The sequence below is a fragment of the Cavia porcellus genome, unplaced genomic scaffold, assembly GCF_034190915.1.
Source record: "Cavia porcellus strain 051 isolate PalLab524CR breed Dunkin Hartley unplaced genomic scaffold, mCavPor4.1 scaffold_40, whole genome shotgun sequence".
Classification (NCBI taxonomy): Eukaryota; Metazoa; Chordata; class Mammalia; order Rodentia; family Caviidae; genus Cavia; species Cavia porcellus.
Window position 1 is genome coordinate 10,051,033 of NW_026947523.1, and position 23,522 is coordinate 10,074,554.

At 57.1% G+C, this 23,522-nt stretch overlaps 1 protein-coding gene and 3 long non-coding RNA genes across 5 annotated transcripts; 2 read left to right on the forward strand and 2 right to left on the reverse strand.

Moving 5' to 3' along the window:
* Window positions 1-103: 103 nt before the first annotated feature.
* Window positions 104-18,247, reverse strand: Gga1 (golgi associated, gamma adaptin ear containing, ARF binding protein 1). Of its 2 annotated transcripts, XM_003470468.4 has the most exons (17): window positions 18,117-18,247; window positions 14,727-14,811; window positions 13,636-13,711; window positions 12,012-12,110; window positions 11,103-11,226; window positions 10,663-10,763; window positions 9,924-10,004; window positions 7,892-8,032; window positions 7,727-7,808; window positions 6,472-6,579; window positions 5,575-5,727; window positions 3,349-3,413; window positions 2,926-3,098; window positions 2,370-2,563; window positions 1,421-1,590; window positions 1,078-1,188; window positions 104-995 (listed from the first exon to the last, which is right to left on the reverse strand). In XM_003470468.4, the coding sequence occupies exons 1-17, from the start codon at window positions 18,157-18,159 to the stop codon at window positions 885-887; spliced, it is 1,917 nt and encodes a 638-aa protein (XP_003470516.2). In that variant the 5' UTR covers window positions 18,160-18,247; the 3' UTR covers window positions 104-884. The 2 variants fall into 2 exon arrangements, with proteins under 2 accessions (XP_003470516.2, XP_063099886.1); XM_063243816.1 differs by lacking the exons at window positions 5,575-5,727; window positions 6,472-6,579.
* On the forward strand, window positions 11,225-13,062 carry LOC134474869 (uncharacterized). The gene is made up of 2 exons (XR_010045759.1): window positions 11,225-11,852; window positions 12,088-13,062. It is a non-coding gene; the product is annotated as an uncharacterized LOC134474869 (long non-coding RNA).
* Window positions 18,248-18,564: 317 nt separating the features above from the next.
* On the forward strand, window positions 18,565-21,303 carry LOC106027853 (uncharacterized). Its single transcript, XR_001201427.2, has 3 exons — window positions 18,565-18,748; window positions 18,868-18,929; window positions 19,190-21,303. It is a non-coding gene; the product is annotated as an uncharacterized LOC106027853 (long non-coding RNA).
* LOC134474870 (uncharacterized) lies at window positions 19,159-22,045 on the reverse strand. Its single transcript, XR_010045760.1, has 3 exons — window positions 21,828-22,045; window positions 20,166-20,422; window positions 19,159-19,629 (listed from the first exon to the last, which is right to left on the reverse strand). It is a non-coding gene; the product is annotated as an uncharacterized LOC134474870 (long non-coding RNA).
* Window positions 22,046-23,522: the final 1,477 nt, after the last annotated feature.

Below are 23,522 nucleotides of genomic sequence, written 5' to 3' on the forward strand. Positions count from 1 at the left end.
CAGGGCCTCTTCTGGTGCAGCATGGGTGTGGGGATGGGGAGAGGCCTGATTCCCCAAAGATGGCAGCAGGGAGGTCTGTGGGATGACCCCCAACATCAGGAGGGCCAGGAAAAAGGATGTTTATTTTCATAAATACTCCTGCTCTCATACATACTGACCCCACTTCTGCCCACGGACAGGCGATGGACAGAGGTGAGACGATGGCCACAGGAGGCCCCAGGAAGGCCAATGAGTGAAGGCGACACACTGAGAAACCCAGGGGCTCGGCAGCCCCTTGGAGGCCACCTGCCCCTGGCACCACCCTTGGGCTCCATAGCCCCTTAGGAGGCTGACCAAAAAGGGAGGCCCCAAGAGTGGGGCTCCCCCAAATGGCCCCAGGAATGTAGCCACAGGGCCACTCCCAAAGAAAAGCAGAGAGCCAAACCACATACCAGAGTGCAAAGAGCTGGGGGCACAGGCGCCGCCCCCACAGTTCTGGGTTCCTATGGAGGAGGCCTGCTGGTCCCCAGCTCCAGCTCGGCCTATGGTTGGGCCTTCCCATAAGGCATAAGACAGGTGGGGAAGACCCACCCCAGGCCAGGACAGGGCTGGGCCTGGCGGCAGGTTGTGTGTCCTCCTCTGGACCCCAAGTCCTTCCCAGCCTGAAGCTCCCCTGCTCCGGACACCCAGCTGTGCAAACCCAGTCTCCTGCTGGGTTTGGCTCAGCATCCGGGAGCAGAGCTTGGGGGGCAGGAGTCACTTGGCTGCCCCAGCAGTGAGGGGAGAAGCACCAGGCCAGGGGTACGTGGCCCTGGGGAACAGAGAGTGTCCTAGAACACCAAGGCCTCGGCCCAGGCTGGACAAGGAGTGGTGCCTCTGTCCCCTCCTCCCCCAGCTCCTGTGTTCTAGAGGCTCCCCCAGGTTTCCGGTGGGGGGAACTGGTCCACGTCCCCCATCTCATTGTAGGTCTGCTCGCCCATGGTGAAGATGAGCTTGTAGCGGAGGCGAACCTTTTCCTGGGCACAGGAGTCGAGGCAGATGGTCAGCGAGGGAGGAGGGGGCCCCCTAAGCACCGCCCTGTCACAGCCAGCCCCTCACCTTCTGGGGGTTGGCGAGGAGCAGGACCTGGGTGATGGCCGAGGGGTGGACGATGGGGTTGAATGCTGGCAGCTCTGTGCCTGATGGTGGCTGGAGCTTCACCTTCATGACCTGTGGCGGGCGGGCAGGAGGGTCGAAGCTGGCTTGGATGCTGTCACTGCCACTGAGGACCAGGTCCAGCCTCCAGGCACCCCTTTGAGGGTCCTGGGGATTCTGCCCTCGGAATCCCCTGCTCTCCGCCCACCTGCTGATCCCACCCCCAGCAGTGGGGGAGAAGCAGTGATTCCACCTATTTCATGGCCCAGGCTCCCAAGCCCCATGTCACCCTGCCCTGTCGTGTCACCTTGGGGACAGCTGACTGAAAAACGATGTTGCGGATGGGCTGTGGGGCGGTGCTCAGCATGGAAACCACCACCACCAGCACATCCGAGCGCCCTGGCAGCGGGTCTCGGGCGAAGTGGAAGAGGACTCGGAAGCCGTGCTGGTCATACACAGTCACGGGCAAGATGCTGCCTGGGGGGGAAAAGAGGGAGGCAGTGGGTGGGTCGGCCAGCCTGCTCCCAGGGCCATGCCTGGACTTCAGGGTCAGGGCACTGAGTCTGATGGTACAGGTGACACCCAGCTGCAACTGGTGCAGAGCCAGGTTTACTCCTGCCCTGGGCTGGAAAGAGCTTTGATCATCCTCTCACTGTATGATCCTGTTACAGTCACTCCCTGCTCCGGGCTCAGGGTCCTATTGCTGGTAAGACAGGGAAACACAGGGTGTGACCACCTGAGTCATATTGCCATCACGGAGATGGGTGATGCCAAGGCCTGACCAGTCCTGTCTGCTCAAGGTCTGTACCAGAGAGATGCCCCAGTCTGGAGCTGGAGAGGGAGAGAGGGAGAGAGGGAGAGAGGAAGAGAGAGAGAGAGAGAGAGAGAGAGTGTATCTTTTTGAGACAAGGTCTCACTATGCAGTTCAGGCAGGCCTTGAACTCACTTTGTAGCCCAGACTGGTCTCAATCGCATAATGATTCTCCTGCCTCAGCCTCTCAAGTGGTGGGATTACAGGCATGTGCCACCATGCTCGAAATGGAGCTGGATCTTTTATCAGTTTGACTATAATTTCAGGGAGGCCAAAACCTGGGAGGTGAGGGGATCTGGGCCCATCTGAGATGTCCTAGGCGGGCCCTGTGTGACCCAGAGCTTTTGGCGGAACAATGTACAGGAGCCGGGTTAGAGAAGGGGAGGGCTCGCTGGGGGGGGGGGGGGTTAGGAGGCAGGGAGCTGGCCGACTGTGCCCCACTCACTGGGTTTGATGGACTCCAGGGGCACAGTGACATTGGCGAGGGACAGCTCGGTGGGTGCCGGCTGCTGCAGTGGCCCCGGCAGCTCTGGGGACCCAGTGTGGAGGAGGCTGGCTGGACCTGAGCTGGGTGAGCCGCAGGTGCTCTTGTTCTGCAGGTCTCGGAGTGTGAGCCGGGGGGCGGGCTGCTGCTTCTCCCTTATTGGGGGACAGTGCATTAAGAAGGGCTCTGGTGTGTGCTGAGAGATCAGGGTCCCGGAGACGCTGTGCTCCCTGGCTCCAGTCCCACCATCATGGTCTCCTTGCCGTCCACTGCCCCACACCCAGCATTCTCTCTGGGGCTGGCAGTCCCCTGTCCCTCTGGCCTTTCTCTAGGGTGCTGGCATCCCAAGGGCGTGAGTGGGCATGTAATCTCTCTGCTCTGGGGACACCACTGAGTTTGCTGTGGTCACTCCTGCTCCCAGTTCCTGTAACAGCCAGCAATGAGCCTGTCCTTGTTAGAAGCTGCTGCTGTGGGGACTGGGCTGGCTCCCAACCCGTGCCACCGATGCAGCCCTCACCACCGCACTTGCTGGTTCTCGGGGGGCAACGACTGCTGCAGTAGGGTCTTTCCCAGGAGGTCCAGGTCGGCCAGGCCACTGCTCGTGGGCAGGGGCGTCTGTGCTGCTGGTTGGCTATCTGTGCTGGGTGCCTGAGCCAGAGCAGGGACTGGGGGCTCAGTGCCTTCCGAGGACTGGGGGGCAAAGACAGCAGGTGGTTAGGGCGCTCAGAAGACCCTCCCACCTTGCAAGTGACAGGAGTCCCACCTCTATCTACCCTAAGGCTGGGTTGTGGTCTCAGGCTAAGCAGAGGTAGGGAGAGAACTGGCTACCTTTGCTCTCCCTGGAGTGGGCATCTCGGGTCCCTTGGGCTTCTCTCTGCCCCTCCATCCCTTTGCCATTCCTGACTTGAGGAAAGGGACAGGCTAGGCTGGTCCTTCCTACCTGGAAACTGTTCCATCCAGCCCCATCCAAACTGGGGCCTGCAGGGGGTGTGGGGTCGCTCAGGCCTGGGGGAAGCAGAAGAGACAGGGTTAAGGCAGGGCGCTGAGGCAAGGGGGCTGCGTGCTGCCTGGGGTCCTGCTCCCGCCCTGTTTCTGAGGGGCTCGGCTTAGCGGAAAACCCTGAGTCTTGACTGCCCATCCTGCAGTCTACACTCACTTCCTTCTTGCCTGCTTGGTGACAGAAACAGGACTCTCCGCTCTGTCCCAAGCTGAGCGACTGGAAGGGAAGTGGTTCCCAACCTCAGGGCCCCGCACCGTGACTGCCTGATGACCGGCCTGCAAATGCCCTGAGTCGCCATGGGGAGGGCACTGTCCTCTGAGCCTCAGTGTCCCTATGTGTACAATGACGGGGTAGATTGAAGTCCACTGATCGCCCTGCCCACTGCCCCGAACATCCCAAATTAGACCTAGAGAAGATGCGTTATTTAGTTTTTAGCAAATCCTGAGGAGTGAGGGCCAGAGGAAGCGTCCTCTGGTGGGCAGAGGTGACTGTTGGCATTTGTCATGCCCCCAGGGGCTGGCCGTGGTCTCCCTCAGCCCACAAACCTTAAGGGGCAGCTGTGGGCTGCACTGGGATGCAGCTGAGGAGCACAGCTTTCAGTACCACAAACAAAAACAAAGGGCAGCCTGGAGGGGTTATGTGACCCAGCCCAGGCCACACAGCCGGAAAGCAGCCACGTCCAGCTGTGGTTCCAGCACAGCCCCACTGCAGGAGCCTGGACACAGCTCTGCCACTCTGCTGAGAGACCTGGGGCTCACAGCCTCCTGGGCTTCACTTTTAAAATGAAGCCGCGGCTGGGAATGTGACACATGCCTGTAATCTCAGCACTGGGGAGGCTGAGGCAAGCAGATTGCTTCAAGTTCGAGGCTAGTCTGGGCTGCAAAGTGAATTCAATGCCAGCCTGAACTGCATAGCGAGACCCCTTTTTGGGCTTCTCTCCGCCCCTCCATCCCTTTGCCGTTCCTGACTTGAGGACAGGGACAGGCTAGGCTGGTCCCTGTTCTCAAAAAGAAAACAAAAACAAAAAGCCACAGCGGCAGCTATCTCAGGAGTACGATGTGCAGTGAACTAGACACTTCACCGGCCGACGGACAGCACACAGCAGCCTGCCCGCCACCCTGCCACCACTTGAGCAAGCAGGACCAGCACTCCTGTCGGTCCGAGCCTCTCCAGGGCCCGAGCCGCTGTGGTCTGTCCGGCCTTCTGGTTCCTTGTGGCCTTTGAGAAGAAACCAGAAGGAAGCAGGAGGCCTTGGCTGCGGAAGCGGAAGCGGCTGAGGGCGGGGAGTGTAAAGCACACCTTGCTTCTCTCAAGGGGTGGAGGTGGCGGGGTGTGTGCTCTGCCACTACTACAATGTGACTTCCCTGTCCTGCTCTTCAGAGACGGGCAGAGTAGCAGAGTGGCTCGGCAGGCCGTGGCAGAGTCACAGCCCCTGCTGCTGCTGTCCTCACCCGTCCACTGGGGACACAGGCTGCTCTGGCCCCTGAGGTTGTGGGGAGGATGGCCTGGGGAGAGGCGGGCACAGCAGCAGGTGCTGTGTTGGGCATACTGCCAGGCCCAGGGCCCCCATCACCTTGTGTATGCTAGGCAAGCACCCCGCCAGTGAGCTGCACCCCAACTCAGAGAGACTCGGGAGAACATAGGGACAGCATCCACACCTCTGTCCCTACAGATTGCTTTGGGCAGCCCCTGCACCTCTCTTGCTGAACCCAGCTCCATCCGAGGGCCTGCCCAGCTTCCCTGAGGTGAGGCTGGCTCCCTGCTGAGCTCTGGGGCCTATAGTGGGCCCCTGGCCTTAGCTGGTCTGCAGCTACTGCAGCTTTTGGTGTGAAGCCCTCATTTGGGTGGAGAAATGCTGGGCTTTTGCACAGACAGCGCCAACTCTAGGTCCAGCCTGCTGCAGGGGAATCCCTCAGCTGTGCCATGTCCAGGCCCTGGGTATGCTGGCTTGTCAGCGGGCAGGCTGGGCTGGCAGGCTCACCCTGAGACTGTATGCACTGCTCTGAGCTTCTCTGAGCCCTGGCCTCTTCAACTGGGATGTGGTCTGGGGTGCACCCACATCTCTACTAGGTTCCTGTCAGCAGCACTTAATACTGGTGCTCAGCTGGTTGCAGGGGCAGCTGCCCTGCGGGGTGCCACTCCTTCTTCCACTGAGCCCTTCCTTACCCAGAGACATGAGCTCGTCGTCAAGCAGGGAAACTGAGGCACTGGGCCGATCAGGACTGGCTTGGTCACCAGGGCGGGTGGGCATGGCTGGGTAGGCAGTGCCAGTAGGAGGGAGGTCCAGGCCTGAAAGGTCCAGCAGGGCTGAGGTGCTCCCTGGGGTGGGAGGGGACAGTGGGTAAATCCTGGGTGCCACGTGGCTCTCGGGGTGCTCCGAGGTAATTGTTGTGGTAATGACACCTCCCCACCAGCCTCCTCGTCATGGCTGCACCAGCCTGGCACTGGAACCTGCCTGCGGGGCCCTTTCTACAGCACAGGGGGTGCTTCTGTTCACAACACAGTCACACCCCCCTTACTGACAGGGGCAGCTTGGGAACATATCCCTGGCTCGAGCACCCAGGTGGAGTGCTACAATGGCCTATGACACCACTGCTAGTGGCCTTATGGGACCGCCAGCTGCTTGGCGGCCCCCTTCGACCTTGGCGTTGCTGTGAGGTCCCTGCTTGGCCCTGCTGCCAAATGCCAGCCATCCTCAGACACTGTGCTGCCTCTGTGCAGCGCCTGCCTCCCCTCCCCAGCAGGGCCGTGCACAGCCTCTTCTGTGAACCCTGGGGGAGGCCCACTTAGGCCGGAGCTGTGATGTTTTGCGTCCCATCCTCCCTCCTCTCTGATCACCAAATCGAGCTCTGGGGGTGTCCCACAGCCCCGGCACAGGCCAGAACTTCAAGTGAAGAAAAGCCTGCCTTCTTTGAATGTCCTCGCCATCCCCTCTGGCCCCAACTTCTTCCCCACAGCTGCAGGCCTGGCACAGGTCACCTGGCAGTCAATGTCATCAGCTCTGGGGCCAGCGTACCACCTGTGGCCTGCAGCGCCCCACCCCCCAGCTGGCCTGCCCCTCACCAGGGATGGAGCCCGCTGCGGCGTCGCCGTTGACCTCCTCGCCCCGAACCAGTTGCTTATACAGATTGATCACCTGGGTGAGGTTGTCATTGGCCTGCAGGATCTCCGCTGCAAGGCAGGGAGGGAAGGAGATGTGGGGGGGGGTTTCTGGGGGGAGACGAGCACCCCCTCCAGTCCAGCTTGCGTGAGGGGAGAGGCTGCCACACCCGTCTCATCCTAAGACCACATCTCACTTGCTCAGGCACCACACGGCCTGGCTGTCCCAGAATACCCGGGACACGCAGCCTTCCCAGGGCTCTGTGCGGCCTCTGCCTCCGCACATACTGAAGATCAGTGCAGCCCCATCCCTTACCGCTCTCTCTCCTCACCCCAAAGCCACCCCTCAGGTCTTCCCTGACCCCTACCCACACTGCTCATTCTTCTCCAGCCGCTGCTCAGGGCTGTGGTTCATTGACCATCTCCTCTTGTGGCTGCGAGCTCTGAGAGGAGGCATTGGCCCCAGGGATCATGGCCCCATCCCCGAGGGCCCAGGACAGGTCCTCACACGCTCCCTCCTCGGGGACCGGGGCAGCGAGCCCTGGGGTGGGGGCGCCCAGTGCCAGGGCATGGAGGGGCTGCTGCACTGCTGCAGGCGGGGAGGAGATGCCAGGGGTATCCAGCTGACAGCAGGCAGAGACAAGGAAAAGGACCTGTGGCCTTGGCAGAAGTCACCAGGCTCAACTCTGGAGATGCTTGGGCTGCAGGATCCATTCTAGGTTTCTAGTTCTTTTTTTGTGGTCCTAGCAATTGAATCCAAGGCTTTCACACTCAACTACCTCCCCAGTCCTTTCTACTTTTAACTTTGAGATGGGGTCTTGCTAAATTGCCTGGCTGGGCTTGAACTTGTTCTCCTGCCTCAGCCTCCCAGAGCGCCGGGATTACAGGCCTGCCGGGATGGAGGCAGCAGTGGGAGGCAGACAGTCCTCGGTTCACCCCGGCTCCCCTAACACTCTGCCAGTCACTTCCCTCTCTGAGCCCAGCTGTGACAAGGAGACAGTCCTCTCTGCAGCTGGTGGCAGCGGGTGAGATGCCTGCTAATGAGCTGTCTCCCAGGTGTGGGGGGCAGCAGCTCTTCCCTTCCTTCTTTTTAGCCAGCAACCCAAGTCAGTGCTGGAAAAGGGGGCCCCCTCGTGGAAGCTCCTTGCAACTGCAGCTGCCGGCAGGGCCTGGGAGTTGAGAGGACAATGCTGGACTTGGGTTCCTGGACAGGGCTCACCTAAGGCTTCGTCATTGTCCTCCGTGTCGCTGGCCAGTCGAAACAGCGTGGGTCGCATCCGCTCACAGCGCTGGTACAGCTCCTGGGGACAGGAGCGTGGGAGTGTCAGGGCCAGTGGGTGCTGGGGGCCTCTGGCACGGGCTGAGTGGGGCAGGGACAGTGCACCTTCATGAGGTCCTCGCTGCTGCCAGCCGCTGCGCCGCCCTGGCTGTAGGTGGTTACCATCTCCGTCAGCAGCTTCACGTTATTGTTTACCTCCTCGATGGCATTCACCCGCTTTGAGATCTTTTCCATCCGCTTCTGGTCCTGCGAAGGCCAGAGTGCACGGTGAGAGCTGGCATCAGGCCCTGCCTGCCCTGAAGCAGCATGCAGGGTCTGGCTGGGTATGATGCCGGCTCTGGGCAGGCACGCTGGCCCTGGAAGCCCTCTGCCTTTGCTGTGGTCACTTCCACCCATGCTGCCAGAGTCCCCAGGCCCAGCTTCTGCAGGAGCCCACTGTGATCTCCACCAGAGCCTGGGAGCCGCATTCCCCATGGTGCCTCTGAAGGGCCAGAGCCCCAGACCTACACGTGGGGCTCTCAGTGACCCCTGCCCTCCTGTGTCTCACCCATGCTTAGCAGTGACAGCAAGCACTACCTAGAAGCTAGTGCAGAGTCCCTCCCACTGTCTGGGTACCAAATGTGGGCCTTCAAAGGTGGCCACAGGGAGTGACCCCACCCATTCACTCAGTCTTCCTGCCAGTACATTCCTCCCTCCAGATGGGGCGGTGGGTAGGCATATGCTGTGCAGCGGGCAGCATCTCCTCCTTGGCAGTTCCTGACTCCCAGGTATCAGGGCACAGTGTGGCCCTTCTAGACAACCCCGAATCGGAGCCCTCTGGCTCCTGGACGCATCTTCCACAGCCTGGGCAGACGACCCAGAGGGTCTGGCGGCTGGTCCAGGGCCCAAGCCAATGACTGGCCTAGCAGCCTGAGGGGGAGCTCGCCTCCTGGAAGGATGGGCTGGCAGCTTAGGTGAGGCCCACACTTTTTATGCAAAACCCAAATTTCTCCCAGGAAAAACCTCTGATGACCTAGCTGCACGGAGCCACAGCCGGGTGGCCCATCTCCTGCCCCGAGGTCTGCTTTGCAGCCCTTACCTTTTACACCGGACATGAGCTCTGCTCTCTTCTGGCGATTAACCACTACCCTGCACACTTTTTTGCAGTAATGGGGACTGAAGCCAGAGGCGCTCTAACCATTAGTTGTATCCCGGCCCCATCTATCTATGTCTGTTTGTCAATCTATCATCTATTATTTATTTGAGACAGGTTCTCACTATGTATTTTTGACTAGATTTGAACTCACTATGTAGCCTAGGCTGGCCTCAAAACTCTCAGTGATCCCCCTGTCTCAGCCTCCTGAGTGCTGGGATTACAGGTACACCACCACACCTGGCTCACTGATGAGTTTCCCTAGTCAATAAAGTATTTACAGCTGGGTGCTGTGGCATATATCTGTAATCCCAGCACACCAGGAGACTGAGGCAGGAGGTAAGTTCAAGCCGGCCTGGGGAATTTAGCAACTTAGTGAGACTTTATCTCAATATTAAAAAAAAAAAAAAATTAGGGCTGGGGATACAGTGGCATAAGTGCCTGCCTGGCAAGTAAGTACAAGGTCATGAATGTGATTCTTGGTTCCAAAATAAATAATAAAATAAATTGTAAAAAGGGCTGGGGCTGTAGCTTAGTGTGAAGGGCCTGGGTTCAATCCTCAGTACTGCCCCCACCAAAGATTCAGTGTACACCCTCAGGCTCTATTTACTCATCCATTATGCATGCAAGACTGTCTAGGCGTCTTTACACACACATACACAACCAACGTATCTTTATTTGGTGCCGGAGCTCAAACTCATGGCCACACGCTTGCTAGGCAGGCACTTAAAGGCTAAGCTAAATCCCCAGCCCCTACACACCAACATATCTTAAAGCTCAATTCTTTTTTTTTTTTTTTTTGCAGGGCTGGGGTGGAACCCAGGTTTCTGCGCACCAATCTACCCAAGCCATGCCCACCTGCCGCTTGCGTCTGACGGCAAGGCGCAGCAGCCTCGGCCTCACAGATGTCTGGGCAGGGGTGTTAGCTCAGGCAGCTGTGGCCCTGCAGGACCCCTGACCCCTTGCACATCCCAGTTCCAGCACCACGCCCTAGTACCACCTCACCTCCTGCACCATCTCCTTGATGAGCTTGTTGGCCGCTCGGAGGTCCTCGGGGTGGGAGCTCTTCAGCAGGCGTGCCAGCATCTGCAGGGACGGGGTGTGACTGTGAGTGCCAGGCTGGGGGCCACAGGCCAGGACCCTGATTCCCAACCTCAGGACCTGGACAAGTTATTAAAGCTTTGGGGAATGGTAAGAATTTACCAAGCCGTGGTGGCTGTCCTATCGGACTAGAGAGGTGCTGAGAGCAAAGGCCTCCCCCAGAGCGGGGGAGGGGGCTCCCTGGCAGCCTCCTGCATCACTGTGGCACTCTGAGAACATTCCTGAGCATGGACATGTGGTCACCCTTTGGGGCCAGCAGGGCTGGGAGGAGCCCACCTCCACCTCTGTTTCGTCCTTATCATCTAATCCATTATTACATAAAGACATGCAAACTCAGCTGGGCATGGTGCATGCCTCCGTCATCCCAGCACTCAGGAGGCTGAGGCAGGAGGATCAATAGGAGTTTAGGGCCACCCTGGGCTACACAGCTCAAGGCCAGCCTGAATGACACAGAGAAACCCTGTCTCAAAAAAAAAAAAGAAAAGAGACCTGCAAATCCTTCAGGCTAACCCAGGGGCATCACCCATGTGTATGAAACATATAAGAAATACATGGCAACACGAAGTGTTAGGTAAACAGTGCCCATCACGCCCTGCAGGGACTGTACTCAGGCCGGGTGCCCAGCTCCTCCCCGCAGCCTCACCTTGGACTTCTCTTCATCTTCAAAGATCACATTCTTGGGCCGAGGAGGGGGCTGGGGAAAGATGGCATCCTCTGGTAGCTTGGGGTCAGCCTTCACGATGCCTGGGGTAGACAGGAAGGCTGTCAGTAGGCCCTGGCCAGGGACAGTGGGGGGCTGGGGAGGGACAGGGGCAGCAAGCATGCTGGCCCTGGCCTGAGAGCTCGGGCCTTCCTCTGAGCTGTGCATCAAACTGCATGGGGAGAGGGTTTGAGTACCTGAATTTTGAGGCCACACTAGGGAAAACTGACTCAAACCCTCTTTTCTCTCCCAGGCTGGCCTCTGGCACAGCCATCCAAGGTCCCACTGACCATTTGTTCTCTGGAAGTTCAGGACGGACTGTGACCTTGCTGGCCTGAAGCCCCTGAAGCTGCTGGACCCCAGTGGGGGCGCAGGTGCCTCACCCTGCTTCTTCAGCATCTGGTAGGCCTCTGCGATCTTCACCTCCTCAGGCAGACCGACCGTCCAGCTGTACAGCAGCTCTAAGATCTTGTTCTTCACCTTCTCTGACGTCCGGGAACCCAGGTACTTCAGTGGGAGGAGAGGGACACTGTGACATTGCCGGCCCTACTTGTGACAGCCCTGAGTCCAGCCCCAGCAGCTGCCCCCCTGCGAAAGCTCTGCCTTTGGGGTCCTCAGTCCCTGCCCAAGCAGCTTGGGAAAGCTGAGCTACCTCCTCGCTCTGCCACTTACTGCATGTGTCAACCTCCCCCCATGACTCAGTTTCTCCATTTGTGCTGGAGATGAAGAGCTGACCAGGGAAGGCCCAGAGCAGCACAGAGCCGTCTCAGAGGCAGCCCATGGACAACTCTGTGACCTTGAGAGGGAGCCAGAAGCTTCCAGCTGACTGGGGAAGAGGCAAGTGTGGAACGGTGGGCCTGGGACCCGCAGCAGGGTGGGAGAGGCAGCTCTCAGCCTCCCTGGCGGGGAATGCAGGCCGCAGGATCATTCTGCAGCTCTGAGTGAGGTGCTGAGTGAGGGAGGCTGAGGGACGGCCCTTATCCAGGCTACTGAGCACGCTCACACCCACAGAAGATCCGCTCGCACCAAAGGCCAGAGCGGGGTCCGGCCCACTGGCGAGCTTGGGTTTGTGGCCTTGGATGCCACAGCCCAAGGAGGCCACTCCGGAGTGTGAGAAACCTGCCAGAGACCAGGTGAGGCGCTGCCGCCCAGTAAGTGTCCAGCCATCGTGGCTCTGGGCAAGCTCTCAGGCAATGCCAGTTTGGTGGCACCCGGCCCCTCCCTCTGGTCAGTGGGAAGGGTGGCCCCCAGCCCAGGTGGGAAGGGGTTGGCCTTCAGCCTGGGGCACCCACCTTGGGAGAAACGACCTTGATGAGCTCATTCAGGAAGCGGAACTTGCCCACCTCATCGTGGAACCTCTTGCCACAGCTCTTCATGCAGGTTTCCAGCACCTGACGGCAAAGGGGGTGAGGGGCCGGGCAGGACAGCAGGGAGCGGCCCCCACCCTCACCCTGGCCAGCCCAGGAGAGGGAGGAGCAGCCCGGAGGACTCGGCAGCGGAGGCTCCGGGCCCTGAGACAGCTCACTGACCCTTGGCAGGGCGATGCAATGTGGGGTGACCAGCCCTGCCTTCTCCACGGCCACATGTGAGCAGCACCTGTACACACTTTTCTCACTGCCTGTCTCCTTTTATTTTTAACAATTACTTTCTTTTTTTTTTTTTTTTTTTTAACAATTACTTTCTTTATTTATTACGGTGCTGAGGACTGAACCCAGGACCTTGCAGAAATTAGGTAAATTCTCTACCAACGAGCTACATCTCCAGTCCACTTGTCTTTTTTTTAATTAATTCAGTACCACCTATTTTGGACTTTTCCAAAACTGTCCTGCACACTTGAGAAATAAAGCTAACACACTAAATAAAAGATGCAGTTAAGGGCTGGGGATTTAGCTCAGCGGTACAAGTGCCTGCCTGGCAAGTACAAGGTCAGGAGTTCTATCCCTAGTACCAAAAAAAAAAAAAAAAAAAAAAAAAAAAAGATGCAAATGTGATTATGTTTATTTTGTCTTTTTTAAGAGAGGATCTTGCTGTGCAGTTCAGGCTGGCCTTGAGCTCACTTTGTAGCCCAGGCTGGTCTCGAACTTGCAATGATCTTTCTGCCTCAGCTTCCCAAGTGCTGGGATTACAAGGGTACACCACCATGCCTGGCTCAAAAGATGCAATTATTAAAAGGAAAAACTTTTGTTCTCCCTGCCTAGAAGCACCTTTCTTCTGAGGTGGTTGGCGTGTGGCCCCGACACAGACAGCCTGTCCTGATCTGCTGTGACATCTCAGGCCTGGCATGGGAGTCCCCTGGCACCTCCGCTGGAAGGACAGTGCTGTCCTGGTCTGGAGACCTGGAAAGGCTGGGTGCTCCTGCACTGAACTTGGGGAGCTCTACAGACATGCAGATTCCTGGAAGCACATATTGAAGGGGTCCTCATTCAGCAGCTCTGGGTGGGGTCCTAATCTAGGGGTTGAACCCAGGGAATGCTGAGCTGTATCCCCAGAACTTCTCTTCCTCCTCCTATTTTGAGATAGGGTCCCAATAAATTAGCTGGGCTTGAACTTAAAATGCTCCTGTTTCAGCCTCTGGGGTAGCTGAGATGACAGGTGAGCCCTGCTATGCTGACCTGATTAGCCGTTTACCACACCTCCAGAGAGGCATCTTGCTGTGCAGCTGAAGTGGGGACCCCTGGGCCACTGGACCTCAACTTCTCCACCCCCAATAACAAGGCCTATGTGTACAGAATCAGGGGCAGGGGGCTGCTGTGGGACCTTCAGAGGCTGGCCCAGGCCCCAATCCTGGGCCACCTGATCACAATTCCCCGGGCTCTAAACAGAGCTTTAAGGAACCCCAAGAACAGCCTTGGCCTCAGCCCAGCACCACTGCCTGCAGGCGAGGGCAGGTCACAGACACCCCTTCTCCCGCCTCACCGTCAGGGCCTGGATCGCCTCCCATTCCTGCGGGGATTGGATCTTGTGGGCCAGCAACCGGGTGGCAAGTGGAGGCCTGTGTGAGAGGAACAACAGGGCTAGGATGGCGATAGCGCCCAGTCCTTCCATGAGGAGGCCGCTGGATGAGATTGCAGGGACACCAGCCCTCTGCAGGGTCCGCAGGGCATGGGCAAAGGCCTGGCCTGCTCTTTGGATCAGATGGGGATCTGGGATGGTGGTGGGGCAGCCAGGCAGGATCCTAAAACGTGTGAACATGGCCTCTTGGCTGGCTTTAAGAACCACACTTTTTGTCTTTGGCTTGCTGTAGGGGACAAGTACATAGGCCTGGTCCAGGAGCAAATCACGACAATATGCCATAACAGCTGGGTGGACACAGCTCCATGTGACTTGCGGTAGCAAAGGTGTGCTGGGGAAATCAGAGGTGCTCCATGGTAGAAGCAGTGTCAAGGCCTACTGGATGACAAAAACGCCGTCACCAATGACGGTGACAGTCAGCGTCTGGGCACACTGAGAAGCTTCACACGCCCTCTCTTGCCCACCTGCACAAGCAGAGGGAACCTTTGGCCCCTCCTGGGTGTCATTCTCACCGCATAGCTGGAGAAGCCCAGGCACAGAGCTGTCAGTTACTCAGCAGAGGGGCCTTCCTCTGTCACACCTTATGAAGGACCTAGCACACACAGGTCACCTGCCCCTACCCCGAGAGTCAAGTGGGAGGCTCTGGGAGTGCACACCAGATGAGCCCCCACTGGGGTCTGGCTCTTCCTTAAGCAAGGCCAGTAGGCAATCATGGGGTCCTCCCTTTGCCAGGACCCCCCCATGCCATTGGCTGGGGGGTGACCTGACCTGGCCTTGATGAGCTCAGGAGTGCCACTGCCTACTGTGAGGTCCTGGGGTCACCACCAAGTCCCCTGGCCTCATGGCACAAGCAGCCTTTACACAAAGGTCCCACTCCTGGGCATTTAGAAGGGAAGCTGGTCTCCATGCAGCTGGGCCTGTCTGGGGCCTGGAGTGCGAGTGACAGTGCCCCGTGGGTGCTGCTGGGTGAGGCAGTGCATGGGGAGGCCACCTACCCCTCAAAGTCCTCGTTGAGCTGCTCGCAGAAGCTGTTGATGCTGGCCCAGTTCAGCTCCTTGTTCAGGGGGTTTGTGGCTCTGTCTGCAGGAGGAGAGGGGGGTCAGTGTGGCCCAGGCAGCCCCAGGACTGAGCGCAGATGTCCCAATGCGGAGCAGATGAGCCCATGACCACCAGCTCCCCCTCAGCTGCCCACTGCTTTTAGGGGCCGAGTCCAGGGCTCCTTCTCCACCCCTCCACCTCCCTGCAGCTGGGACCCTGCCACACCGACTTCCCCCTCTGCTTCTGCTCAGGGAAACGGCGGCCCCGACACTCTCACAGAATTCGTGCTCAGAATCGATCCAGAGATAGCGGGGGGGGGGGGGGGGGGCTGCAGCCCTGCCCTCACGGAGTAAGTGACCAGCAGGGGCCCAGGGAATCTAGGTCCTTCATAAGGTGTGACAGAGGAAGGCAAGGGGCTGGGGAGGCCTGGGTTGGTCTGGAGACAGGGAGGTGGCACTTGAGCGGTGGCTGACTGGAGCTGCCAGGCTGGGAGGGTGGCTCTGAGCACTCGTAGGCTATGAAGGACACGTAGGTCCCCAAACTCCAGGCAGAGCACAAAGGGCCGAGTGGGTTCCCCCCCATGCTGGGGTCAGGAAGCTGTGCTTCTCCAGGAGAGGCTCAGGTCACCTCCTCCTGGAAGTTCTCTCGAGTCCTCCACTCCTGCCCAAGTGGGCAGTGCTGGGTCAGTTCTCTCCGTCCCCGGGACTGTTTCTCACTGCGACCCTGCCACTTGTGCTCATACCGGTCTCCTCTCCTCGGATTAATGAATGAATGAATGGTCAGCTGTGCTAAGCAGGGATGGGGCTTAGGGACACCTGATTCAGGAATGGGTAGTGGCCAGGACAGGGTAGACAGGTCTACGGGATGATGATGGCAAACGACACTTGGTTACCTCTGACAGAGGTTAGAAGCAATCTAATGGGGCACATAACTTCCCCACTTAGAAAGCTGGAGTGGAATATGGACCAACTTCAGGTGACAAAACTCTCGAGGCTTGGTCAGGCCCTGGGGGAGTGAGAGCTGGGCCTTCACTTCCCCAGCCTGCCTCCCGGCTTTCCTGCCGTCAGTCGGGTCAAGCACTGAGCTGGGGGCAGCAGGAACACAGCCCAGGAGCAGGGCAGGATGAGGCTGGAGAACCAGAAGGGACACCTACCCAGTTATCAAGGGGCCTGTGGTGTGACCCCCGGCCTGGGCCTGGGCCTGGGCTTGCAGCATTCACTTGGGTTCATTCAATAAATACTCTGGGTGCTGGCGCTACAGCAGCCGACTAGATGAAACCCTGCCCTCCTACAGCTCAGGCCCAGGAAGAGAAACACCGAACACCCAGGTGGACAAACTCAGAACACTGTAGTGCTGTGAAGGGAACAGAGGTCCATAGGCCAGTTCCCGAGTTGGGAAGGTGGTCTTCCTGGACCTTCCAATCCAAAGAATGGAAGAACAGAGCAGAAAATTGGCCCTGCAGGCCCCCAGGGGTCTCAGCAGTGTGCTCCCCTGACAAGAGAAGAAACCTATCTCCTGGTCTCCCAGTATGGGCCGAAGGTTGGGCACACCAGCCTGGAGTTAGAACCAAAGGGACACTGCCTGCTCGATAGCCAGTGGCAGAGACCCTAAAACAGGAAGTCCTTTCAAGCGTCAAAGACATGTGACCCTCTTCGAGGGCAGGGAAGCAGAGTTTGGAGCCAGCTCTTGAGTCAGAAACTGGCGGGCAGGAAGCAGCAGCCCCAGGAGATACCAGCTCTTGCCCCTGCAACTGGCCTCCACCAGGGCGTCTGAGTCCAAAAAGCACTGACACCTTCCATCCCAGGCCCCTGGGACCCCAGTCCTCTCAACTTGACCTGAGGTGCACCTTCTAGGAGGGCAGCAGCGGACAGTGCTGGGAGACAGACAGAGCTGTTTCACAAGTGTGTGACTCCACCCTGTCACCACTCCACAGTGGTGACAATGTCATTATTTACCCCACCAGAAACTACTCTTTAATTTCAAATCTCTACTAAAGAAAATCTCACAATGTCACTAGGACACAAAAGGAAAGGGAAAGGAACAGAAAACAATGCTAGCATTAACCTGTTGGGCTCCTGTTTCTGGCCTGTGGCCTGAGAAAATCCCTGGTTGCTAACCCTTAAACTTTGTTTTCCGGTGCTGGGGATGGAATCCAGGACCACCACAGCAGGCCGGACAAGGGCTCCTCCACTGAGCTACACCCCCAGCCCTTACCTGAGGCTGCTTTATATCATCCAGAGTGGAAGTCCTGCAGCCTCCCTGTAACCAGTCAGCTATGACCTGCCTATCACTGAGTTGCTACTGAGACCTGGGCACTTGTGGCGTCCTGAACAGTCAAAGGCCATGTCTCCGTTCCGTCCCTTCCCCCACCCCACCGTCTGAAACGTCTCCCGGGACTGTGTGATTCTGAGGTCAACTCTGCTCAAGACTGGTGCTGACCCGAAGGCGTGCCCGGGCCCAAAAGGCTGCTGGGGGTAGATGGAAGACTTCTCTGAGAACCTGGCAAAGACGAGAGTCTGACAGGTGGAAAAGCCTTGGGAGAGAGCTGTCGCTAGAGCGGAGAGAAACAAATCACGCTTTTCAGGGGCAGAGTCCAAGGATTCGACGGCTGAGGACCCTCGGCACTGGGGGCTCAGAAGCCTGACTAAGAAGCCATCTTTCAAGAGAGCAACTGACCCGGTTCCCCTTGGCTGGACGTCCCTGGGTGGCCGAAGCCCGGGGTGGAAAAGGCCGAAGCCTCTAAGCAAGAGCTGGGAAAGGACTCCTGGATGGAGGTGCAGGAAACAAGCGTTGCTCTGGGGGTAGTGACAGTGGACTTAGATTTATTTATGTGGTCTAAGACGGGACCCTCCCAAGCCCGTAGGGGTTTGTCACGGTGTGGCCAGTGCTTGGGGGCAGCTGGGTGATCAGAATTGGGGTGGGGAAAGAACACATCTGAGAACAGTTGCAGGCTCAAGGATCGGACTGGAGAGAATCAGGCTGCGCGGGGCCCAAGAAAGAAGAATTCGGGGCTGGAAGAGAGACGGGCTCCCTCCCGAACCCAAGGGAGACTTGGGGGGCCCGCTCTTCGAAACAGCAGCCTGGGCCTGAGAGCACTGGGGCTGCTCTGTGGGTCCCGGAGGTTCCGGAAGAGCTCACTCTCGGCGCAGGGTCACGGCCCCTGCGGGTCGCTGGCAGGGTCTTCTCCAAGCTAGGGTCCGAAAGGTGGATTTGGGGCACCGCCCCTCCCGGGCCGAGGGCGGGGCGTGAGGAGGGGGCGCCGCGTACCCCGCCCCCGCCGGGAAGGGGACCGCCTCGCACCCCCGGTTCCGGTTCCGGTCCGGCCCGCGCCCCTCCCGGACACTCACTGATTCGCGCCTCCAAAGTCTCCGGCTCCATCGCTGGCTCCATCCGCCACAGGCCCCTCAGCCTCGGCACCGCCCCCCGCCCCCCGCCGATCTCGCGGGACTTCCTCGGCCCCGCCCCCCACGGATTAAAGGGCCAGCGTCCTCTCCGACGCTCGGGAGCCTGGCGAAGGAGCCCCAGACACCATAGAGGTGCGGGCGTGCTCGCCCAGAGCGTCACCCGCTCGCCAGACCCCTCCCTTGTCGGCGGCTACGTCGCGGATGGGATCGGCCGCCTGCTTTTTCGTTCCCGGCGCTCAGGCCGAAGGGGCCGCGGAGAGACTGGGGGCTGAGGACAGCACCATGGAAACCTCACGGGACGCTCTAACTCGTTCTGCGTCACTGAGATTCCTGTGACCGCTTCCGGAAGAACGCTTAGGGGCCATGTTTGTGAGGGGCTCTGAGGTCACTTCCGGAGCTCTGAGGGGCACTTCCGCTTAGGAGCAAAGGTGGGAGGGTCTCTTAAAAGGGCAAGGACAGACTTTGGCGGCTGTGGAAGTGACGAGGATGAATCGGTGTCGGGCGCTGGCTATCTCCCAGGCATTGTTCTAAGCACTTTTATACAGCGTCGCTCCTCCTTCAGACCCTTGAGTCAGGTAGTTGGTTTGCCTGAGGTCACAATGTCAGCCCTTGCTCCCCATTGCATTGTTTTCCCTACTGCGTTCATTCTGCAAACCTTTAACGAGTCCGTTGCTTTTGTTCTGCCCCGTGGTAGGCACTAGAGGAGAAAGACAAGGCCAGATATTCGTTGCACGAAGCGATGAGAAACCCCACTTGGTAATGCAAATGTAGGAGGGACCCTTTCCCCAAACCGGAGTGTTGGTGCGCACAAGGGGCTGTTCTTGTCAGCAGAGTGTGTGTTCGTAGAGGATGAGAGGAAATGAAAGTGTTTCTGTAAGGCTCCGGGAGTTAGGCTGGGGCAAGATCACGCGGTCCTGTCTTTGGCTTTTGTGTGTGTGTAAGCGATATTGGAAGAGCCGTTAAAGAGCTCTAAGAGTGGTGAAAGTCAGGTTTTTTTGTTTATTTATTTATTTTAGGTTTTTTGTTTAAAAGACATCCATCCAAGGTGGCCTCAGCGCAGATACTGGTGGAGGACAGATCGCGACAGGAGGGGATAGGATGAACACACTTTCTAGCCTCGGGGGGATCTTATGCTGCTCCCGCACCTGCCTTTTCCGCCGGGCTTCGGGCCGCCCAGGGACGTCAGTCAAGCCCAGGACAGCCGGATCGGTTGCTCTCCGTCGCCTCCTGGCGGCCCGTGGGGGAACCTGCCCTTGGTGCCCTCTGCAAAACAGAATAGGGAATCCGGTTCTGTTGGGCCTGCGGTTATGTTGGGCCTGCGCCTGGGCGAGTGACCTCATTTGGGTCAGTTTTCCCCCCAGACTCACCCATTCAGCTAACAAGGACGCTAGATTCTCTCCTTCAGGCCATTAAAATTATACGGGAAAGAGATGTATGTTTATTGCAGTCTTAAAAGCTGTAACAGAATATATACTTGAAGCTCTTTTATTACTGAGGTGACTTACTACTAAAATAAATTGCAAGTCGTACTTACTGTGTTGACTTAGGGGCATATCTATGCTATCACAAGTTACTTTTTATTCCTATTTTTTAGATATAAGGTCTTGTTATATAGACCAAACTGGCCTCGAACACTCTATGTAATCCAGGCTGGTCTCAAACTGGAGATCCTCCTGCGTCAGCCTCTGGAATGCTGAAATCATAGGGTTGCTTGGTCCACGATGCCCAGCTCAGCAGTCACTTTTTAGCCAAGTGTGGTGTTGCACTCCTGTAATCCCAGCACTCCGGAGCTAGAGGCCGGAGGATCTCTGCCAGGGCCACATAATGAGTTCAAGGCCAGTGGGAACTGCATAGTGAGGCCCTGTCTCAAAAACCCCCACAGAAAAACAAAACAGGAAGTCACCTTTTGGGATATAGCTCAGCAGCCCAGCACCTGCCTGGCAAGGTTTTGAGTTAGTTTTCCAGAGCCAAAAGAAAAAAAAAAGAAGTCACCTTTTAAAGACAGTGTAGATTTCACCTGGGTGCAAATTCTGATGTCTCTGCTTTCTGAAGTGGGTGGCTGGAGCGTGTGGTGGCCCTTCTCCAACTCTGGCTTCTCATCTGGCTTCCCATCTGAACCTCGAACCTTAGCAGTTAACTCATGGTGGAGAGGAGATCAAATCCAGGGCCCCAGCTCTCTGCTCTGTTTCTTTGCATCGTCCTGTTTGCCGTTTCCTTCACAGAATGTGCGGTCCCTGAGGAGCTTCTGTCTGTGAGAAATTTCACTTATTTGATGACTGTCCTAAAGCCTAAAGTGGTCACTAGGACCCAGGTGATGGGATTGGGGCTCAGACTGTGGTATCCCACAGTACAGAACCTCAGCATTTGAAGCAGAAGAAAACTGCCATTAGAAGACCTCTCAGCTAAGCCATGGCAGTGTGTTGTTAGCCCAGCGCTGTGAGGTTGAGGCAGGAGGATGGCAAGTTAGAGGCCAGCCTGGGCGATTTAGCAACATGTCAAAACGCCTGTAATCCCAGCACTGGGGAGACTGAGGTGGGAGGATTGTTGGGAGTCTGAGACCAGCCTGGGCTGCAAAGTGAGCTCAAGGCCAGCCTGAACTGCATAGGGAGACCCCGTCTCAAAAAAAAAAGGGGCTAAGAATGTAGCTGAGTACAAAGGCCCTGGGTTCAATCTCCGCTGCCACATAAATACACAAATAAAATGAAAAATAAGACCTCTCTGACCTTTTCCACCCCCTCCCAAGCCATGGAAAGTAGCATTCCTCCTTCCCCAGGTGGGCTGGGCCATCCAGGACCCAGTTTCTCCCAAAGCCATAAAACTTGGAAACTTGTGACTCTTAATTTCCTCTGTGTGTGTAAACGCTGGATTCTCTCACCTGCTCCTGTCAAAGACCCTGAACCCAGGGGGTCCTGCCTTGAGACCCAAGGCCCCGAGGAGCTGGGACATACAGGCCTTGTGGTCTCCATTCTGGCTCCCCTGGGTCACACCCTTCACCCAATCAGATTCCTCCACGTTGCCTACACCGCATCAAACCTCCAGATAAAGATGGACAGCTCACCCTGGGTCTCCATTCTAAAGGCTCCCACCACATAAAACTTTGATGGAATAAATTGGTTATGCTTTCTTCCCATCAGCCTGTCTTTGTCCATTTTATTCAGATCCAGCCAGAAACCCTAGGTGGGGGAAGACACTTTTCCACCGCTACAGTGTTCAACAAATACGCATTGAACAAATGAAGAATGAGCCAGCTGGGGCGCGCCCAGAAGTCCTGGGGAACCCGCTGCAGAAAGGAGACCAGAAGCCAGTCTCTGCAGGCTTGGCCTAGGCTGAGGCAGGGGAGGGGGTGTGGAAAGGGGAAGGGGGACCCTGAGGGTGGTGGCTGGGGGTCTAACACAGGAAACGGAAGGACTTGGCCTCTGCTGTTGCCACTGTTTCCCACCATTTACAAATGGTTTTCTCTGAGCTTGGGGAGCCCCTGGAAGGGGTACATAATGCTCCAATGCAGGGCACCTCTGGTGGGGGGTTGGTGGGGGGAAAGCTATTCTGGTAGCAGCCGTGATCAGTACCCCCAGGCTCAACTCCAAGGGCTCAGCACTGCAGCCCTCCCGCAAAACCCCTCAGGAGGGGTGAGCAGGAGGTGGGGGTTGGGCATACCTGGGAATGAGGGGGACAGAAAGGTGGCCTGTGACATGCGCCTTTCCTTGAGAATAATCACAGGTCCGCGGCCCCAACTCCAGCCCAAATCCAGGACCAATCCTACGTCACGTGTGCCACCCACGCAGACCCACTGTTCCTTTAATCCTTGTGGGGCCTCACAGTTGATTTTCGTCTGCTGATCCCAGGGATTGAACCCAGGGCTTTTGTATTGAGCTAAAGTTCTAGTTCCCTTTCTATCTTTTTTTTTTGAAACAAGATCTCGCTAAGTCACTAAGTTGCCCAGGCTGGGCTCAAACTTGTGGTCCATCTGCCCCGGTTTCCCAGAGGGCTGGGATTGCAGGCCTGGGTCCCCAAGCTGGCCACCGTTGAATATTATATTCTCTGTTCTATAGATGAAAAATTCGAGGCCAGAGTAACGTAACCTTCATCACAAGGGTCCACAGAAGACCACATTGCTGCCTTCCACGGATGAAAACAGAAGCAAAGAGAATCCAAATGGGCTGCCGTGAGGGGAGTGGAAGCCGTTTGGGAAGTGACCTGGGAAATTCCTTGGGGAGCTGACTCTGAACCTGTAAGGAACGACTCCACGCAACTCATGTTGTTGTGTGACAGTGATGACGGATGGGGTTTAATACCTGGGTGCAGGCCATCTGTAGGCAACAGTGAGAGGCCGGCTTTTTTTTCTTTACAGGGTTTGAAGAAGGCAAGTGGCATTCGGCAGGAAGATCTTAGTAAATAGCAGTGGTCAAAGTTCTCTGCACGCCTTCTGCCTCAGGAGGCAAAGTCTGGAGGGTCCAGTGTGACTGAACGGAAGATTCCAAGTTCTATCTTATCTTTTTTACAACATCCTGTGTTTGCCCAGCACAGCCCAGCTCTGAGCTGAGAACAATGCCTCTGCTGGCAGACAGACTGGGTACTGGGACAGTCATGTCTGAATCCAGTGTGACAGAAACTAAGACTGGACCCAGTTGTAGAAAGTGTGTCCAGAAAGAGAAATGTAAGTACAGAGGAGCCAGCCATGGTGGCCCATGCCTGTAATCCCAGCATCTAGGAGGCTGAGGCAGGAGGAGTTTTGCAAATTCAAGACCAACCCGAGCTATGCAGTGAGCTCAAGTCCAGCCTGAACTGAATAGTGAGACTTTGTCTCCAAAAAAAAGGGGGTAGGGTGGGGCAGGGATATAGCTCAGTGGCATAAGCACCTGCCTAGCAAGGTGAGGTCCTGAATTTGATCCCTGGCACCAGAAAGAAAAAGTACAAAATTCCTGAGGCCACATAGTTAAGACTAAAAATATTTTAAAGGATTTTTTTTTTATTAGGTCCCCCCCCTCCCCCAGGGAGCAAACTCACAACCTCGAGCTTGCCAAGCAGGCGCTTTTGCCACTGAGCTAAATCCAAAAATTAAGTTGTACATGAGACATGATCTTACCATGTAGGGCAGATTGGCTTTGAACTCACTATGTAGCCTAGGCTGACCTTGAATTTGCAGTGATCTTTGTGCCTCAACTTCTCAAGTGTTAGGATTACAGGAGTGTGCTCCCACACTCAACTCTAAAAGCAGAATTTGAACTCAAATTCCAGTCTCTTGGCCCAGAGTCTATGCTCGATCCCAGCAAACATGATTCTGGGTTCCACTGCTAATGGAGGAGTGAACAGAGATCAGGAAGATGGTAGAGCCCATGGAATGTTCTAGTC

Excerpts from the sequence above, each read along its gene's own strand:
- Gga1 (XM_003470468.4), bottom strand. The coding sequence starts at position 18,159 with ATGGAGCCAGCGATGGAGCCGGAGACTTTGGAGGCGCGAATCA. Across the intron at positions 12,111-13,635 it reads AGGCGATCCAGGCCCTGACG|GTGCTGGAAACCTGCATGAA; the intron begins GTGAGGCGGGAG and ends CTTTGCCGTCAG. Across the intron at positions 6,580-7,726 it reads GGACAATGACGAAGCCTTAG|CGGAGATCCTGCAGGCCAAT; the intron begins GTGAGCCCTGTC and ends CCTGCCTTGCAG.